The sequence below is a fragment of the Lepidochelys kempii genome, chromosome 1 (assembly GCF_965140285.1).
Source record: "Lepidochelys kempii isolate rLepKem1 chromosome 1, rLepKem1.hap1, whole genome shotgun sequence".
Taxonomy (NCBI): Eukaryota; Metazoa; Chordata; order Testudines; family Cheloniidae; genus Lepidochelys; species Lepidochelys kempii.
Genome location: NC_136380.1, coordinates 248,448,603 through 248,467,522, shown reverse-complemented (window position 1 = coordinate 248,467,522; position 18,920 = coordinate 248,448,603). Strand labels below are relative to the sequence as shown.

The following is an 18,920-nucleotide window of genomic DNA, read 5'->3' as shown; positions in this document are numbered from 1 at the left end:
ATAGCTGCTTTCAACTACCTGAAAGGGGGTTCCAAAGAGGATGGCTCTAGACTGTTCTCAGTGGTAGCAGATGACAGAACGAGGAGTAATGGTCTCAAGTTGCAGTGGGGGAGGTTTAGATTGGATATTAGGAAAAACTTTTTCACTATGAGGGTGGTGAAACACTGGAATGTGTTACCTAGGGAGGTGGTAGAATCTCCTTCCTTAGAGGTTTTTAAGGTCAGGCTTGACAAAGCCCTGGCTGTGATGATTTAACTGGGAATTGGTCCTGCTTCGAGCAGGGGGTTGGACTAGATGACCTTCTGGGGTCCCTTCCAACCCTGATATTCTATGAACAGGCTCTGTGGTACAGAATCTTAAATAGTTTGTTGAGAAAAGCTTTGAGGCCATGTGTCATGGCTTAATATTAACCCTGGGGGATAAGCAGCAACCAGCAGCAGCAGCATGAAGGCTGGGTTAAGACTGGCAATAATGATGGGCACAATATAAGGCTAAAGGAGGGTAGAACAGATTAATTTAGTATACTAACGTACATTAAATCCCTGAATCATTTATAAAAATTACACCATCTAAGAGCAATGATATTTTTAAATCTCTCCCATATTTTATCCAAAGTCACTGTCTTACTGTCAATGCCCACAAAATCTAAGACAACGAGGAATGAATCTTGTCTTGTGCAAGGAAATAGGTATTGTGCTCCCTTGTCCAGATAAGTGCACTGATATGCTGCAAAAACAGCAGCAATATGCACTCGTATTTTGACTGAGTTCGGTCCTATGCACAGACCCCCAGCACATTCTCTGCTTGCCAATAGTAAAAGAAATTTGCAATTTGAATCCTTAAGGAGGTAAGGAATATAGTAGGTACATGCTCCTCAAAAGTAATTGGATGATCCTCTCTGAAAAAGTTACCCTGGCTTTTGTCATTCATTACTGCTGCTGACTCCTTTTGCTTCCCATCCTATAAGAAAATGACACACTATTTAGAGTGTAAGATCTTTGGGGCTGTGACTGTCTCTTACTGTGTATTTGTATAGTGCCTAGCATAGTGGGGCACTGATCTTGCTCAGTCTCTAAGTGCTACTGTAATATAAATAAATAATACTTTAAAAGCACACACTTCTTTTTTGTGGCCTTCTGGCTTTTTTTCAGACGCATTGCTGATGCTACATTGGCCATTCTGAAGGGCGAGACCATTCCACTTGATGTACTGCAGATCAAGGTTAAAAAAAAAAATCTTTTAAATGGCACCTTCCATTCACACTTTTAGGTGAAAACAGTATTCTTAATGCTTTTCTGTTTATTTCTCATGCACTCTGGCCATTCCATTCTCCATAGTATTGGGGAATCCTGTTAGATAATGTTTACACAAGAATACTCCCCCTCCAGTCAGTGATGTCATCACTTTGTGCTTATGACAATAGTTATTATAGTGGAAATCCTTTCATTTGCCCTCCTAATGGGTTGCATACAATAAAGTGGGATGTTCTGAGCTAAAGGGAATATTTGAGTATTTAAAAATGTTGTTTTGAGGCTGAAAGTGCTCGATGAATGCATAACTTGCAAATGCTGGTATTTCCGGAGGAATGAGATAATAGCTGTCTGAATTGATTTAAAATACATCTTGTGTAGATATTGGGATTAATAACCTGCCATCCTGGAAAACCTTTGACCATGTCTGTCACGTTTGTATACCTCCTTTTTCTGGTGTATCTGTTCTGTGAGCTAACAGCTGTCTTTCCAGCGGGTGTTTAGTGGTGCTGTGCAGCACACCTTTCTTTGGGCTCCTGGTATCCGCAAACTGAAATAATCCTTGCTGGGTGTGCAGTCAAAGTGAACTTCTGGCACCTTGGAAACCTTCAGCTATGATTTTCTCTCTGTTGGAGTAGACAGAATGTACCACTTGAGCTCTGTCCAGCCCTTATTGCTTTTGGTTATTATAGGACACCCTTGCTATAAAATTTCACCTCTGAGATTGGTCATAGATTAGCTGAATGACTGTTTCATGGTTGCAAAAAAGAATGTAAATGTGCACTAAATTGCTTTTTTTTTTTTTTTTTTTTTTTTTTTTTTTTTACAGGGAGAGAAGGAGCAGCCAGTGTTTGCAGTGACTGGATTAAGATGGGGATCCTACAGAGATGCAGGAGTTAAAGTTAGCAAGTAAAGAAATACAATGTGTTTTTTGTAGCTGTGCCTTTTTTTTATATCCCTTGGTATTTCCTATCCCAAATCTTGCAGTGACAAGGACAAAGATAGGCCCATTCCATAGCATTTTATAATGATAAAGCGTAAGGCATTTCAATGTTCCCTTTCATATGCATTTAGCATTTTACTTTCTGCTGACCTGATTTTGCAAATGTTAACTTCACACTTGCCCTATGATCTCCAATTCTGGAAGTTCTTTCACAGACAAAGCCAATGGGAAAGCTTTTTCCTGACTCCTGTCTGAGTAACGTTGTGTTTCATCAGTCACCAAGGAAAAGACACAACACACTCACTCTTAATGAAATTCAACTCCAGCAAAGAACATTAGATGCAATAGAAATGTCCTTCAGTTCCTGCCAGGAGTGGCATGGAATGTACTGTCTGATGATTTTCTGATCACTAAAGTAATAAATGCTGGGTTTGCTCCAAATGAATATTACTGAGCTATGCTGCAGCTGTTGGGTGCCTGGGAAGCAAAGGGATGTGGTAGTTCGTAAATGAACCACCTCAGTCAGCAGATGAGGGGTTGGGAGTTAGCAGAATGGGGTGACAAGGCCCGGCTTGGATCAGAGTGTTTGTCACTAGGGGGATTCAGCAGTTGGTGAGGGCACTAAGGTGCTTGCCACTGTGTGACAGGAGTGCCTCTTAGATGTAGCCCCAAGTTTCCCATGGCCAGTAGCTAATGGGATGCATTCTCTTCTCCCCTAAACACCCACTAGCGTTCCTGCCAGTGGCTAGACTCCCACGTCTTCACTCATTCCGACACACTGCGACCCCTCCAATCTTTCCCATGCAGTGATGTCCTTCTGCAGGACTTGGTCTGCTTCAGACTCCATATTGCACCGGTGGCATAATGGGTAGCTAAAAGGGAAGGCACCAGCTAAGGTGTGGCACAGATGGAGTTGAGCCACAAGTTCAGCAGGGAAGGGACCGTAAGAGTAGTAACGGGCTCCAGGGACCTCTGTGGGCTGCCTGATGGTTATTCCTCAATTCTCGTCTAGACACTATCCAGTGGGACTGCCATGATGTTGTCTGTGGTCTTGTGTGGTGGAGGTCATGTTGGGGATGGGAGGTGGTTAGTAGACAGATGAGTCAGTGGCTTAGTGGTGGCAGTGTAACGTGTGGCAGGATCCTGGTTGAGGTTTATGGAAGCCTATATAGTCTGGGTCTCCTACTCTTCAGACCTGCTGAAGTTCATGTGCTGTGTCTACGTTCTGCATGTGTCATTAAATGTCATCCAGTACTTTATGGTAACTGTACTTATTTGATCTGAGAGCACTTTCAGGCAAGTAAACGTTAGGAGCATCCATTCCTTTAATTCTGAAGTCATTGATTTCACATCCTCCATCCCATCCCTTCCTGCAGCCTGCTGAGATGCATCCCACCAGCTGTTGACCATGGGAACCTGAGTCATTTTGGATTGTGTCAGATAACTAGGTGGCACTCTGCTGCTGAGGCGTCGGGCCACCTGTAGTGCAGGTTTTGTAATGCATTTCCCTGATCTGTGCAACCCAGCAATGGCACATGGGACTTGAGTCAAGAGTCTGTTCCTGATTCTGCCACTGACTTGGTGTGTGACCTTGGGCAAGTTCTCTGTGCTGCAGTTTCTCCTTCTGTAATATGAGGATAGTGATACTCTTTCACCAAGCACTTTGAAATCAAAGGATTAAAAGTGCTAATGATTACATATTGCTGCTATTATGTTGTGGGAACGACACATTTTGTAGTGTATAAATCTTGTATAAGTCATTTTTGTTGTATCTTGAAGTTCAAGTGCACAAGAATAAACTTCAACGGAAAGCAAGTGTATATACATTGGCATGTGTTGCATCAAGGAAGATTTTACTTTACCCAATGCCCCCTGAGTTTTCTCATGAATTTTGCCTCGGTTCTTTTCAGATACTGGTACCTCGGGCCTCTGAAAACCAAAGCAGCTCATTTTTTCAATACACTGAAGGTAAAGTATTATTACATTACTAAATAACAAAATAAAGCAAAGTATACCTAGCGAGGGGGAAAGAGAGGCAGTGTGTGTGCATTGTATGTGGAGCAATATTCCATGCATTATAATTCCATTGAGGAGTTCCAGGGACAATATAAACGAAGGGGGAAGTTCAGCTCATTTATATACCTAGAAACACATTCCGCCTTAATTGTGAAGCTCTGAGTGGGGTATGTTGTTTCTTACAATACATTGTAAAATTCCTGGTCTGAGGAACTGCTGGAACCATAGTCAAAGTCACTAGAGGGAGCTAATAACCACTTTTGAAGCTAGAGAGAGGCTAGTGCAGCTGATAACCAGTAGAGGGAGCTCAGCCATCTTTCTCCAATTCAGTCTGTCTTCAGGCTTCCTTATGGTAACGTTTCACCCTGATTTATTCATCTGATGTAAAAAATGCCTCTAATTAGACTGCATTATGAGTGTTGATAATCAGACAGAGGCTCCCAGGCGGGATAAATTGAACAAAAAGGTTAATTGCTTATATCTTAGTTTAAAGTTCTCAGGGACAGGGTGAAGCTTAACATCTGACCTGTGTTAAAGGTGATGCACTTCTACTCACATTGTCCTCCTGATCCCCTTAACATGTAAAACATGCAAACCTTCATAAAAATGCTGTGATATTACACAGGAATTGCCACAGCAGATCAGATCCATGTAGCCCACATCCTATCTGTGATGGTGGCCAGCACAGAATGCTTCATATGTCTCCACTAATTGATAGTTATGCAGTAGCATGCCCATGAGAGAAGTTTCTCCCTAACCCCAGGCAGCTAGGGGTTGTCTTTAGATCCTGAAGCAGGAGAGTTGGTAATAGTATACATTTATATTGTAGCTAGCATTACTGGGTATATTCCTATTGTTCACATAAATGTCTGACTTAAAGAGCATTCTGATATTTGCCTCAGTGATATCTAGTGGCAGTGAGTTCCACAGGTTGTTTATATATAGTGTTTTTAAAAATCTTTTTCTCATTTTTAAATCTCTTGCCTTTAAATTTCCTCGAGAGCCATCTTGTAGACAGAAGAGCTTTATCGACTTTTTCAGTGTCATTCATTACTCTACTACGTTACCTTTTTTCACCTCTTCTCTAAACTAAATAGTCCCACTATTTTTGTTTCTTCTTTTTTTGAAGGCTTGCTTTGCCACTAATCATGTTCACTTCCCTACTCTGCACCTTTCCGATTTCTGCTGTCCCCCTTTTGAATGGGGTGCCCATAATTGATCACAATAGTCAGGGTGAAGGACTTACCATGATTGTATATAATGTCATTACAGTGACTATTCTCCTTTATTCTAAAATGGTGGTCCAAAACATAGCAGTTTTTACAGTGTTTTGAGCCATAGCAGTAATCTGGAAGAAATACTAAGTTCAGGCCCTGCTTTTTCCCCAGGATCATTAATATTCTTATGCTTGTACTGCTCTTTCTGAACAATTCGATCAGTCCTATTAATGTGACCATGAGCTATGATGCAATTTTTCACCATGCTCAGAGTTGTGCGGGGGCAGGGCTACACACTGTGAGTCCTATGATCCAAAATAAGCTTGTAACTTTTTCGCTTACAGTCCTCGCCATTGTCCTGTGCAAAGACGAATATATGTACCTTGTGCACATGGGCTATCAGCTAAATTTCTGTAGTGTGTTAATTTCAATACCAAACCAGCAGTTGGCAACATTTATTCCCTCTGGCTATGTATTTAGTCTTTTAGAAGTTAGTTAAAAAAGGAAGTAAATGGTGTCCCCAGTTTTAGCCATGGGCACTATCTGAGTAGCTAATGTTTTGTTTTAGCCTCTAAAGTTCTGGCATTAGAATCAGAAATATCAGTGGATAACAGTTAGAGCCCTGCATGGATACAAAATTTGTATCCGCCTCCGATCCGCAAACATGGTCTGCATAGATCCGCAGATTTGCAGGGCTCTAGATATAAAATTTGGATCCTCATCCACCCGCAATCTGCAAACATGGTCTGCAGATAGCTGCAGATTTGCAGGGCTCTAGTAACAGTGTGCTATATGTTAGTGTTTTGCCTCTCAAATTCTTTATAACGTTACTGGAGCTGCGCCTGTGGCCCTATGGTTAGTTCTGTCTGTTGCCGGGCTGGAGAACTGGATTTCTAGCACAGATTTCTCTCTCTCTCTCTCTCTCTCTCTCATCCTCCTGCAGCAGAGGCAACACACACTTAGCCCTCTGCCAGGGAGTAAATACACCTCATTGCTCTGCTAGGGAGGACTAGCTGAAAAGGCTCTGGAGTCTTGTGTAATCCTTCCCAGCTGGGAGAATGTCAGCTCCCACATGGGAAACTGAAGGATGGAGAACCTTAAAGTGGGATCCTCGGGCTGTGAAGGGAACATAGCTGTTACCTCCCACTCTCTCACACAGAATAAGCAGATGCTTGCTCACCAGAAGGCCATTTTTCTTCCTCCTTTTTGGGTAAATCCAAGGAATGGCCTCAGAAACATCAAGCATCCCTTACATATTTGGGCCCAACCAAGAGACCCCCTGAGGAGCCGGAAGAGAAGCCGTCCAGACCCTCTTTGTATGTGAGGATTTACAGAAGGCTTTCACTGTACTGGGCATCTCCCCAAAAGGGTAAGCAGCATGTGTGAGGACATAGAATCAGAGATGGGCTTTATCCAACAGTGCACCATCCAATAAGACTGTTTCATGGAGAGACCAGTGGAGCGGATCCTGTCTGCATGTGCTTTTATCCTTAGACTCCACTGCAGTGTATAAACGTTGTCCAGGTTTTATTTCTGGTTTCCATCCTTTTTCAGTATATCTGCAGTCCAAAAAGCCCTGTCAGGCTGATTGCAGGGATGCAGCCATCATGGTTATTGCTAGCTTGGAAGTAATGGTGTTCAAAAAAAGGACAGAGAAGTACTTAATATGCTCTGACCCTCTCCCAACAAACCATACGTACAACAAGAACTTGAGCTGTTAGCTGGGCCAGCAAGTGCTCAGACACAGTGGCCATGCGCATGGTACGAATACCCACGTAGACAGAAGTCAAGCACTTTGTAGAGGCACAGTGCAGGCACTTCTGGCGGTAGGCGGCCAACCATGCCACTTTCTAGTAGTCCCTGAATCCTTCCTCCCTCAGAGGAAGCATGTTCTTGTTTACTGGATAGAGAGCAAGTATCGACAGGAGTGAGAAACACTCACTGAAATAGTGAGTCTAGGGCCATCTTGATGGCCTAGATTTGGCCCACTACCTTGCCCTGTAGGAGTTCTTGCCACTTAGTCCCTGGCCCAGCAGGGGGTGGGAATGTCACATGGGCAGCACATTCAGCCCCTCAGGGGAGTGCCTTGCATGCTCCACCAGTATTGATGGATTTCCAACGCCCATCCAGTTCTTCCGGGCCAGAAGCCCTACAAATGTATCGATGAGCTAAAAGCAGGACTAAGTGGCGAGCATAGGCTGTGGCAGGGATGAGTAGAGGTTGTCTGTGGGAAATAAATATTAGCACAGCATCCTAAATGTCACAGCTTTTGGATTTTGTTGGAGTGGGGGCTACATCCCTTTAATAGATTGCTAAGTGCTCCTGTTCTGTGAGCCCAAGAGACCTGTCAATCTGGGGTCACTCGGGACTGCTTTTAAAGCATTTGTGCAATGTGCTGTTTGTCAGCTTAACTTTCCAGCCTCGGCCCTCACAGCTTCCATTCTCTATTTGTCGCTTTTTAAATTTGAAGGAAACAAAGCCTGTGGAAATAATGGGACAGAGCCGCTTTCACCGGCACTGCTCTTTCATATTTCACAGCAGTGGAACTCTGGCCTGTGTAATTTACTTTCTGGCTAATGGTCTCTTCCCTTCTGGATTCTCAGAAATCCCCCACGAGGCAACCCTGGAGGCCTGGGAGGAAATGCAGCTGTCCACCATTGAACTCTCCATCACGACTCAGAACAGGCAGCTTGACCTGACAGTAAGAGCACAGTCTAAATAAATCCCTTTCTGTGCAGAGCGCTCCTTCCTTGCTGAACTCCCATCTTCCTGACTACACAGAGTAAACTCTGTCTTTGTGAGTATGGGACTTCAGGAGAATCTGAGAGAGGGCCAGTTTTAAGGGTCATTATAAAGATCCTGCAAGACTGGATTGCAGAAGCCAGATTGGGGCAGAGAGGGCAGTGTGTGTGTAACAGGAAGTTTTCAGTAACCAACCGAAATCCTAACACTTTCATGGCAGGGACTAGGCACCTCCGCTCCTTGCCCCATGGGAAAGTGGAGATATTATTTACTGATGCTGAAGTGAAACAGTAAGCCTGGACGTGTGCCTGGAATGTTGACCCTGTCCCTCTGCCAACTGCAGAGCGAAGGACTCAGAAATGCTGGCACTAAAACAAGGACAGAGGCCATTTTAAATTAAAGAGGATAGGAGCCGGTAATTTTTATTTGTTTGTTTTGTGAGGGGCGGGGGAGAGATACATAAAGCTGTCCCTGTGAGAGCCTCCTTGGCGCAATATGCCGCTGTTTATTTCAATCGCCCCTAACACCATCTCTGGCTGGAGTCCATGTTTCATAGCAGTGAAATCACAGCAAAGATTTCTGGGTTGATTTAAGTCTTTAGTTCTGATGGAAAGTGCTGGACTGACATTCACAGTGATCACAGCCCTTTCTTTATAGGACCAGGAAAAAAACCGGCAACATAGTGTAAGCTTCCCCATGCTGCCCTCCCCCAGCGTGCCACAGTATGGAGGTGCGGGGATAGTTTAATTTCCACACAGCCTTTGGCCTCACTGCGCAGGCTACCAACAGGAACTGGACCGAAAGCATCAACAGTCCTTGGTTGGTAACAGCTTTGGTCAGTACTGAGCTGGACTGGATTTGAACCTGTGATCTGAAGTGAAGAACTCAGTGGTCCCTGCGGCCACTTCTTCATTTCCAGTCACTTTGCCTCCAGCGCTAGTGGCACTTCACTAGTCAATGGGGAGGGGCATGTGCTCACTGCCGTGGCCACCAGTGCAGCCCCATGAACTGGCCACCTTTTGGGTGAGTGGCTGCAGGAGCAAAACAGTTTACCTTCGTGCAGTTTCACCCCCGTTAAACAAGCATCTTCATATCATGTCTTATCCCCACCCATCTGGATCCCCTTAAGTCCTCCATGCTTTTACACTCATCCCTGAGACCACATATAATGGTCATTGTCCCCCCAGCCTGAAGGGACTGGATAGAGACTCTTTGGAATCTATCACATAGCTCGTTAATCAGCCATCGGCGTCTCAGATGAGTAACATGAGTCATTCCTTCCTCCCTCCCATCCCAGGTTGAGGTCTAGTCTACAGTAGATAGAGTTGACTGGTATAGCTGTACATGTATAGCTATATCAGCCAGTCCTCCTAGTTTAGATTCAGCTTGTACTAGCAAAAGAGTGCTTTTTCCCGTGTAGCTTACACCGGTTCCGCAGATGGAATAAGCTATACTGGCAAAAGAACTTCTTTGCCAGTCTAGCTGAATTTACACTAGGGCTTTTGCCATAATAGAAATGTTGTTAAAAAAAATCACACCCCTAACCAACATTACTGTAAGGGCAAATGTTCGTAGTATAGGCCTGATGTAAGTGCATGTAGCAAGTGAGAAATCAAGACAACCGGTCAACTGAGCCAGGACTTTAAAGACAATGTCAGCTATACTTTGACCCCAAATCTACCTTTTCTACAGATAAGCTTTTACAGAATCAAGGACCAAAAGAAATGCTTCCATCGTTCATATTTTTTAACTCCAGTGGGCATAGGTTTTTTTTAAAATGAATAAACATTTCCTCGTGCAGCACTTGCTGGCCAATTGTTGTAGCACTGTGCTACATAAGAACCTGGAAGAGGCGTTGACTAGGTAGGATCTGTTGTGAACAGAAGTCAGATTGAATAGCCTACTTCCATTGTCCTACTAGTTGCACGGAATGCAAAAAGAAACCAATGCCATAAACGGTAAAATGATAAAAATTGGTTTAATATTTTTGTTGAATATGTAATGTGGTGTTTAGTACAGAATAATGGTTGGTAAGGAATCATTAGGTAACATTCGAAACCTGACGCTGACCATTTAAGTCAGGAAAAAAATTAATTCTTTTTCCTTTCATCCCTTACAAAATACAAACCAACCCAACCCTCTTTTCCTGGGACAGTTCAGGATGTGGAAATGGGCTGTCTCCTTAAAGAGAGTATGGAGGGTGTGATGCTGCAGAAACACTAACTGTCTGTGTTTTAAATCTCTTCCATAGCGCACAGAAGACTCCATGAATATTTGCATTGAATCAGATACAGTCAGCAAGGGAGACTTCATAAATAGGGGGTGAGTACGGGGAGGATGTCAGATTTTCTAGATGAGTCGCAAAACTGATTGTGTATTCTTGGCTTTTGTGTGGCAAGGACAAAAGTGGGGAATGCCTTTTAGGGATTGTTGGGTTTGTTCATTCAAATCCAGGTTTACTTTAATTTTCTTGTTTTGAAAGCAAGAGCCAATGTTGTGTGGCTAGAACGCCCCTCCCTACCTTCCACGATTTCTGCACCCTCCCCTTTTCCTCCTCTCCAATGCTGACTGACGTTATTATTGGTATAACACCATCAAGAGGCCAGGTGCTTTAAAGAAAGGTAGGAAGACAACATCCGCGCCCCAGAAATCTTGCAGTTTAGATGAACGATGGAGGGGCTGGGATACAACAGAATCAATGTGACGGCACTGGTGATGTTTGGCACATGCCTTTGTTAGTGCCAGGATTCAGTTTTTAAGGGACGGGATAAAGATCTTCAGTCCCTCAGCTCACTAACACACCTCTGAAGTAAGGTCTCAGCTGGAAAGGCCCCATTGGAAGAAGTGCATTTTAAGGAGGGACTTGAACAAATAGAGTGACAGCATGGGCAGACCAGGGGTTCCAGGCATGGGGGCCTGGTACATGGAAGGAGGTCTGGAGTCTTCTAACCTCCTTATTCACCACTTCCCTTCTGCTTGCAATGCTTTCCTGTGAGATGCTCATTTCTCCTGCTCTGTAAAGGAAGCACTAGGTGCTGATCTGAGCTTCTTTCCTACCTCCTCTAAGTACCCTCAATTCCAAATTTATCACATTATTACTCCTTGTTGAAGTGGAGTGTGAGGCTTCTAGAGAAGTGTCACAAGGAGTCTCCCACAATATCAGAGTCTGCTTATTCCAGCAGGCTGGTCTTTTGGTTGCAGCTGCTGTTTTCCAGTCCTAGGGCCCCCTCCAGTGAAACCAGATGGAAAGGTGTGGAAATGTCATAAGCAGCTTTTAGGTGCCGCATGGCTACTGCACATCTGTACCTTGTTTACAATATTAATAGCAGTAGTAGGCAACTTATTTTAGCACTCCACATTACTTCAGTGGGAACAGTATCTTCAGAACTATGAATACATAACTGATCAGGTGGCATTGGGTGTAAATTGAATCAGCCATGTTGATTGTAGGTTGCCTACCATTTGAATCTGTGCTGTAAAGACTTTATAGAAGGAAATGTTTATGATACTGTTACCATCGGCAGCAAAAAGAATCTGCCTTACCAGGAGAGGGGGGAAAAGAGCTTGTGATCTTGCCTGGGACATCTCACCACCAGGAAGGTGCCAGCAAATTAGCGGGAATTCAGAGAGAAAAGTATCTTCCATTCCCAGTCAGTCACCAACACACGCAACACATATTGTTTCCTGGCTACATGGGATACATGGATACATGGTTCCCAGCAGTATGTCACATTCTGTGACTGGTTACACATTCGTGCAGAAAGCTGCGGAAGAATGTAAACTCATGCAGCTGGCAGCATGCACCCAACACCTCTTCTTAATCTACTCCCAGAATTCTGTAGGTAAATCAAGAAAGAGAGAACAGAGGGAGAGGGTCTGCTCAGCCCTCAAAAGAGAAGACTGAGAGGGACAACAATAGAAAATGCCATCTGAAAGAAAAGGTCTCAAAGGACACCACCATCAAAGCCACCTCATCACAGAGTCCCTGCTACCAGCCACCAGAGCAGAGGAGCTTGTCTTTGGAAGCATTTGAGGAATCATTTGTGCAGAGGAGTTTTGTCCCGTTTTACCTCGCCAGGGGGTGGAAAAGTTTGTGGAAATGCATTGAGGAGAATCTGTCAGGACTGATAGTGCCTCCCTCTCTTCAATCTGTGTGGGAAATCAGAAGATGGTTGAGATTGAAGGTAGTGGACGCTTTGGAACCTGAAAGGAGTGCTGGAGGCTGAATGCCATCGGACTGCAAAGTGAGATTTAGGTCATACCATGTGCTTTGTATAACCCCAAGTCTATAGATCTCAGATGTGAATAACAACAAGCAGCTAGGATGAAATCAATATTTAAGTTGAGGTGATTACATCATAGCCCCACTTCAAACTGCTGCTCTGTGGGGGAAAAAGAGGAGATACCCGATGTACCACTACTAATTTTCTTTCTCGCTCCCCAGCTTGAGCTCTGTATAAAATTATAAGGGACATCACCTAAGGGCATGAGCTTGGTTACCAGGTGGAGTAGGTCAGGCATTTCTCCATTGTACACTGTTGTGCGTTATGATGGGGTTTGGGTTCCTCGTAACCGTTTAGCATTGGCCACTGCTGGAGACTAGGTAACGGACTAGGGGGATAATTATTCTTTTGGGGTATGTTCCAGCCACAGTATGTGTTGCCAGTTGGCGATGTGATGCAGTGAATAGCTTTTTGCCTCTTTGTGTGTGTAGGTTAGAGTATATAGTGGGATATCGTTGCCTATGAAAACTTCGTTATTGTTATGTATTTTTGTTGCTGATTCTTCTTACTCTGAGTAAGAGACCAGAGTAAGGATCTGAATAAATAGTAAACCCCTTATGACCCTTATGTAGGACCTCTAGAGGAGTACTTAACACTGGTTCTAGCTGCGTACCTGTTTGCTTTTCTAACATGCTCCCTTTCCTGATCTTTTGTTCCCTGTCTCTGTCTTGCCTTTCCTGATCATGCAGTTTGATCCACATAGGCAGAGTATGCACCCATGTGGAGGCCCATTGACTTTAGTGGTGCCCTATGCAGACAGAGGGGTCCGCCTGCACAGATGTGTTTGCAGGATTCAAACACATGAACCCTTCTGAAATAGGGAAGGTGTCTAACTGTTTGTTTATAAAGCACAGTATAAATCAAGAGCATTGCATGCTGTCAGTGATTTATAAATCTATACTACTATGAGAAAGTTAACTCCCTTGAATTCACTGATTAATCTTTTAATATAGATGGTTAAAAACAAACTTCCCAATGTCTACATTGCTTGTCTCCTCACCTGTCTCTTTCCTGTGGTATCTCAGCTTTCCTTTCTGTGGTTTTGTCCTCCTCCCCTATTTGTGGTCCTGTTCCCTCATTCCCTGTCCCCCACAACTTCACAGCATGAATTCTAAGAGTGTTTGCATTCCCAAAGTCACATAACTCTTTTGAGGGGACTTTCCTGGTTATATATTCATAGGACATCCATTACTGAGTGATGTTTGAACCCCCCATCCTTTCTTTTCAGCCTGTTACAGCCTTCTGTACCTTAAGCCTTGACTACACTACAGGAAAAAGTTGAGCTAAGCTACACAATTTGAGTTACGTGAATAGCGTAACTCAAGTCAACGTAGTTTAGATCTACTTACCGTCGACTCCCACTACGCTTCTCCATCCGTGGAGTACAGGAGTCGACGGGAGAGTGATCCGCAGTTGATTTAGCGGGTCTTCACTAGACCCGCTAAATCGACCGCCGATGCATTCATCACCGTGCGTCAATCCCCCAGTAAGTGTAGACAAGCCCTAATTGAACAACCCTGGACAGATAATACTGCAGCAACTCCACCTGTTTTGGAGATCTGTAACTCTCGTGTGGAAATAGCCATGATTATTCTGGCTTATTTCTGGAGAGCCACAATACATGAAGGTCAGGACTGTATTATTCTGTTTACCTGCCTGTCTCTGGCATATGGGAACAGGAAGAGGCATACAGCGATCAGTTCTTTTGGGGCATGGGGGAATTCTCTCTCGTACAGAGGGTCAGCAAAAGGTCTGTGTGCCACCGATTCCCTCTGAATGAAGCATATGTTAATGGGACTTAGGAATGCATAGACCTTGTGCTGCCTCTGTGCATTGAGGTGAATTTAACCCTTGATAAATTAACAAAACAAAAGGATCTGAATATATGAGAGTATTATTTTTACCAGTTGGAGAGGAAGGATGAACCAGAGGGTAGCATGCTGGCCTGGGACGTGGGAGACCTGGATTCGTGTCCCTGTTCTGCCACAAACTTCCTGGGCAAGTCATTTAGCTGCGCTGTGCCTCCATTCCCCATCTGAACAGTGCAGATGATGATACTTCCCTAAATCCACTGTAGCCACATAAACATGTTAAAGATCGAGGTGCTCATATACTAAGGCAATGGGGGCCATGTAAGTACCTGAGAGACAGGCTGACGAAGTTTACAAAAGTGAACATTTTATTTAGAACAGGTCAAATGAATGGGGGTTTGTACTGCCAGACAGGAGTGAAACTAATAAAGCAACCTTTGCTTCACCTTGTGCCGGTGATGAAACTGGAAGAGCTTTTGTCAAACGCCAGCTTAAAGATACAGGTACATCTGATTCTAGCGCCTGTATTCAATCGTAACTATTTACTGAACGCTCTTTGAGGCCATCAGTAATTTTTGTGGGTTTGGTGCTAAATGAGGAAGACAGGAATGATGCTGCTCTGCGTGTGAGTGGACATCACAAACCCACCCTATGAGATGACACAGTGGGCAGATGCTGCTCAGGACAAACCCAGCGCATCACTAAGCGTGGGGTGCTGAAGGTCAGTATTGAGGTGCATTAATAATTGTGTGGCAGAAAAGCAACATCTACCTCCAGGAAGCGCTAACTGTCCCTCATGCTTGCAGCCACAAAAGCTCTCATACTTTCTTTTGGAAGGAGGAAATTAAATTAACAATCACTTGATGACCCTCCTGTATGTCTTGTGCCTGTAAGCCTGGTTGCTTCTGCTGAAAGCTAATACTTCTTTTTCCTCATTTGATTTGAACAGAAGTCAAAAGATGTGTGACCCCCAGTTGTGCCCTGAAGGAAGTCAGTGTGTCCAAGCCAGCAGATGCATCTTGCAGCTTCCAGAGGTGAGAAGCCAGAAATTGTGGAAAGCGGGGTCACTTGTTTCTTAGTGCAACATGCTAAGAAACCCCAACGCCCAGCATTGACAGGTGGTCATGCTGTCCTCACTGTCAATAAGGCAAGCCACCTCCAGTGCAGCCCGTCAGAAAGACAAATGGGTTCCCAAACCAGGAGACCCAAGATGTAATCCCGAGTCAGGCATCACTACTGTACATGTCTGTGGCTAGTGTAGGAACTGTGTGGCCCAGCTCCAGAAGCAGTTCGTTCCTGTCCATCCAGCCAGCAAAAAGTGTCACCATGCTTGCAGTGTGAGTAGGATAGAAAAACAGCCTCCTGCTAAAGTTCATGTCTTAGTGTGTGCACATCCCCTCTGCTGGCTAGTCTCTGAGTACTTAAATCTTTCTTTAGATTGCCAGTCTAGAAGGGTTCTGCCAGAGGTGAAAAGATGGAGAGCAGAGGTGTGGGATTATGAAGACCCATGCTAACTGAGCTGAGGCCAGGAGGGAAATAATGATCAAAAGGCGCTACGGATATGAATCCCAAGACCTTAGATAAGTGGGCAGCCCTTACACTGAGGAAATGTTTGAGCAGATTAATTTTTAGTTGCCTCCTAAAAATAAGGCAGCAGGGTAGATGTTAGCTTGGGTTTAACATCCCAGTACATCATCTTAATAAGACTAAGCCCTGCATTTGCAAGGGTATAGAGTCGATCTACTAGGTTATGTCCACATCTTTAGCTATTATAATCCTCTTTAGAGACCTGATATGCCTTGTGGAGAAATGAGATCCATACCCTGGCAGAGTGGCCCTTCCCAGGAGTTGAGAGAATCTTTGGCACTCTGCTCTTCTGGTAAAGTCCTCACCCAGGCAACTGGACTGAATAATGAATGTTTTCATTAGCCAGCATCCTCGTTCACACATGGCTTCGACATCATCACAATCTCCGGCTTTGCAAATACCTGCAAAAACTGTCCGGCTCAGGGCTGGATACAGTCAAGACAGACTCGTTTACTCCCTAACTGCTGATGAGGTCTTTAATAACAGAAGGCAAGCACATGGTTTATGTACAAAAGTAAACCCATTACCATGTTGATGGACTGGCATTAATCACTGGTGATTTTGTGTATGTGTCAGTGTAAAATAGAGGTCTGAGCAGGATTGTTTTGAACCAAAATAATCACTGTTTAATTTTTTTTTCAATCTCAAAGAAAAACTCAGCCCAGCTGTAAATAGTAATTCCAAGGGCAAAGAATCCTTAAATCTAAACAATGCAGACCATTAAAGGGATCTAGCATTTAATTCCTGCCAAATTGCCAATTAGTTACTGAGCGAGGTAATATTTTACATGACAGCTGGTTAATACAGTATGTGCAGCCAGTAACCGCTCTCTATGTACTGGTGTGGCTAAACGGCAGAGGGGGTCAAGACCCAGCAGGGAACCCAGCAGCACTCTGAAGTGGAGACATAAGTGGGCCCAGGTACCACTGTTACAGCATCATTGTAACAATTGATTCATCTGACCTACACTTGATTCTACACAGGGCACCGAGGGCTCCTTTGGCATAGATAGCGAGGAGTATGAGGCCATGCCTGTTGAAGTGAAGCTGTTACCCCGGAAGCTCGAATTCTTCTGTGACCCCAGAAGGAGAGAACAGATGCTCCAGCCAGCAGTGCAGTGAGAAGTCACCTCAGAGGGACCAGTCTCATCAGGATCTTCGGGGTCACCCAGGAGAGCACTAAGCTGATTAACCCCATAGCGTCATTAGTTACTTGGCCAGTGAACACACAAGGTGTTGGCACCTTGGTGGGAACTGCTGACTTGGCAAGTACCAAAGAGGTAAAAAGTGTAACTTTGACTCTCAGAAACAGATCAAGTTAGTGGTGTCTGTTTTTTTTTTAAGAAGCCGTCACTGTTCCATGTACGGTACTACAGGTGAGTGCTGTAATATGTGCTATCGTTCTACTGCAAGTGTCTATTAAAGTGAAATGAAAACACACTTCTGTGGGTTTGAGAGTTTAGAGCCACCTTTCTTACCTGTGTTTAAAGCTGTAAATTCTGCGATTTATGGAAAAACTATGAACAAGATGCTGCTGGGGTTAATGGGAGGGGAGCTTATAAAATTCAGGAATTGCCACACAAGAACAGATACGTAGGTCAGCTAGTCTGGTCTCCTATCTCCTTTTGTCAGTGATGGATGCTTCGGAGGAAGGCTACAATGCACTTACATAATGGGGGAGGGATAGCTCAGTGGTTTGAGCATTGGCCTGCTAAACCCAGGGTTGAGAGTTCAATCCCTGTGGGGGCCATTTAGGGATCGGGGCAAAAATTGGGGATTGGACCTGCTTTGAGCAGGGGGTTGGACTAGATGATCTCCTGAGGTCCCTTCCAACCCTAATATTCTATATGATTCTATGATGTCTTACTGTATTGGAGGGTGGGAAATACTTCTGTGACCTCAGCTTATGCTCTTTAACAGTTTCAGTTCCCACACTTTAATTTTATTGTAGCTAGTGTAACTTTAGATACTGAAGACCTTCCATAAGGAAACCTCCTGCCTAGAGAGCATCCTGCTCCATTCATATTTGAAGACCATCTCTGCAAAACAAACCCTTTGCTGGTTCCTTGAGTGGTTGGCTTTACATTTTGAATATTTATTTTTTTTGGATCTTCAAAAAATATTCAGCACCACCAAGTTCTACTAGGTAATGACACACTCTAAAATTAGCCCTTTGATGCTGTTTAGGTGCATTGCTTTCTAATAAGTTTCTCCTTTTTGTTCTTGCAGCAGCATAGCATATAAAAAGAAGCATTGAACTGGCCCTTTTATCCCATTCCTTATTGTATTCCTCTCCTTTTCAAACTTGAAGGGTCACTGTCTTTTCTTAGTAGCTGCCACCTAATTATTTTTGTTTCTCTCTTTACAGTGACTGAAATGAAGTTGTTGCACTGATTAATGTTCTTTTTCTATCCCTTAACCCTCTGAATATTCCTAACAGTTTATGTATTCTGGGGGGCCTGGCCCTCTAAATTGAGAAAATTAGTCCTTCGTTTTGGTGGTTAGTCCTGCAGTGTGTAACATGAAGGTTAAATTGTCCCTGCTATTACTCATTACTTTGTCTTTGTTATTGGCCTTTGTACTATCAAGTTACAGGACCTTGGTAGGAAATCCATCTGTGCCTGAATGACACTTTTGCTGCTGCCTTCTCTTTTGAAACATCACTGCAGCAACATGCTTTTCAGTGTAAGGGGCCTGGCTAAAAAAGGGTGAATGTAAGGCTAAGGAAATAAGACTTTTTGCTCAGGTTGAGGCCCAATTGAATACTGCCCATTTGAGACCACCCTACCTGAAAGAGCTACACCACAAACAGTGGTATTTTGCTATCACTTTCCTTCTCTCTGTTGTATAAATTGCTATGCTTAACTAACTGTAGGTGCTATGGAAAGTGAGGGTTTGGGGTTTCTTTTAAGCATGGCTACTTATCACTCCCCCCCTGTTATACAAACAGGAGTGGTTGAGTTACAGCATTCAGTGAATTATCAAGGCTTCCTAAAGCTCTGAGTCCTGCTGCTTTCATCATGAACCCGTAAGGCATAATTACAGTCCCAGGACAGAAAAACAAGAAAGAAG

The 18,920-nt window shown here is 44.0% G+C and overlaps 1 protein-coding gene across 5 annotated transcripts in view; it reads left to right on the top strand.

Annotated features, from left to right (window-relative positions):
• AGK (acylglycerol kinase) overlaps positions 1–17,288 on the top strand; it is a 59,896-nt gene extending 42,608 nt beyond the window's left edge. For 2 of the 5 annotated variants that reach the window (XM_073322228.2, XM_073322219.2), the window contains exons 9-16: positions 1,152–1,221; positions 2,080–2,159; positions 4,104–4,161; positions 6,648–6,795; positions 8,030–8,127; positions 10,420–10,490; positions 15,212–15,296; positions 16,833–17,288. In XM_073322228.2, coding sequence (XP_073178329.2) covers positions 1,152–1,221; positions 2,080–2,159; positions 4,104–4,161; positions 6,648–6,795; positions 8,030–8,127; positions 10,420–10,490; positions 15,212–15,296; positions 16,833–16,970 — 748 coding nt within the window. In that variant the 3' untranslated portion in view covers positions 16,971–17,288. Of the gene's footprint in view, positions 1–1,151; positions 1,222–2,079; positions 2,160–4,103; positions 4,162–6,647; positions 6,796–8,029; positions 8,128–10,419; positions 10,491–12,000; positions 12,413–15,211; positions 15,299–16,832 lie in introns of those variants that run through there. The other 3 variants (XR_012156046.2, XR_012156045.2, XM_073322256.2) reach the window with 3 other exon arrangements.
• The last annotated feature ends 1,632 nt before the right edge of the window (positions 17,289–18,920 follow it).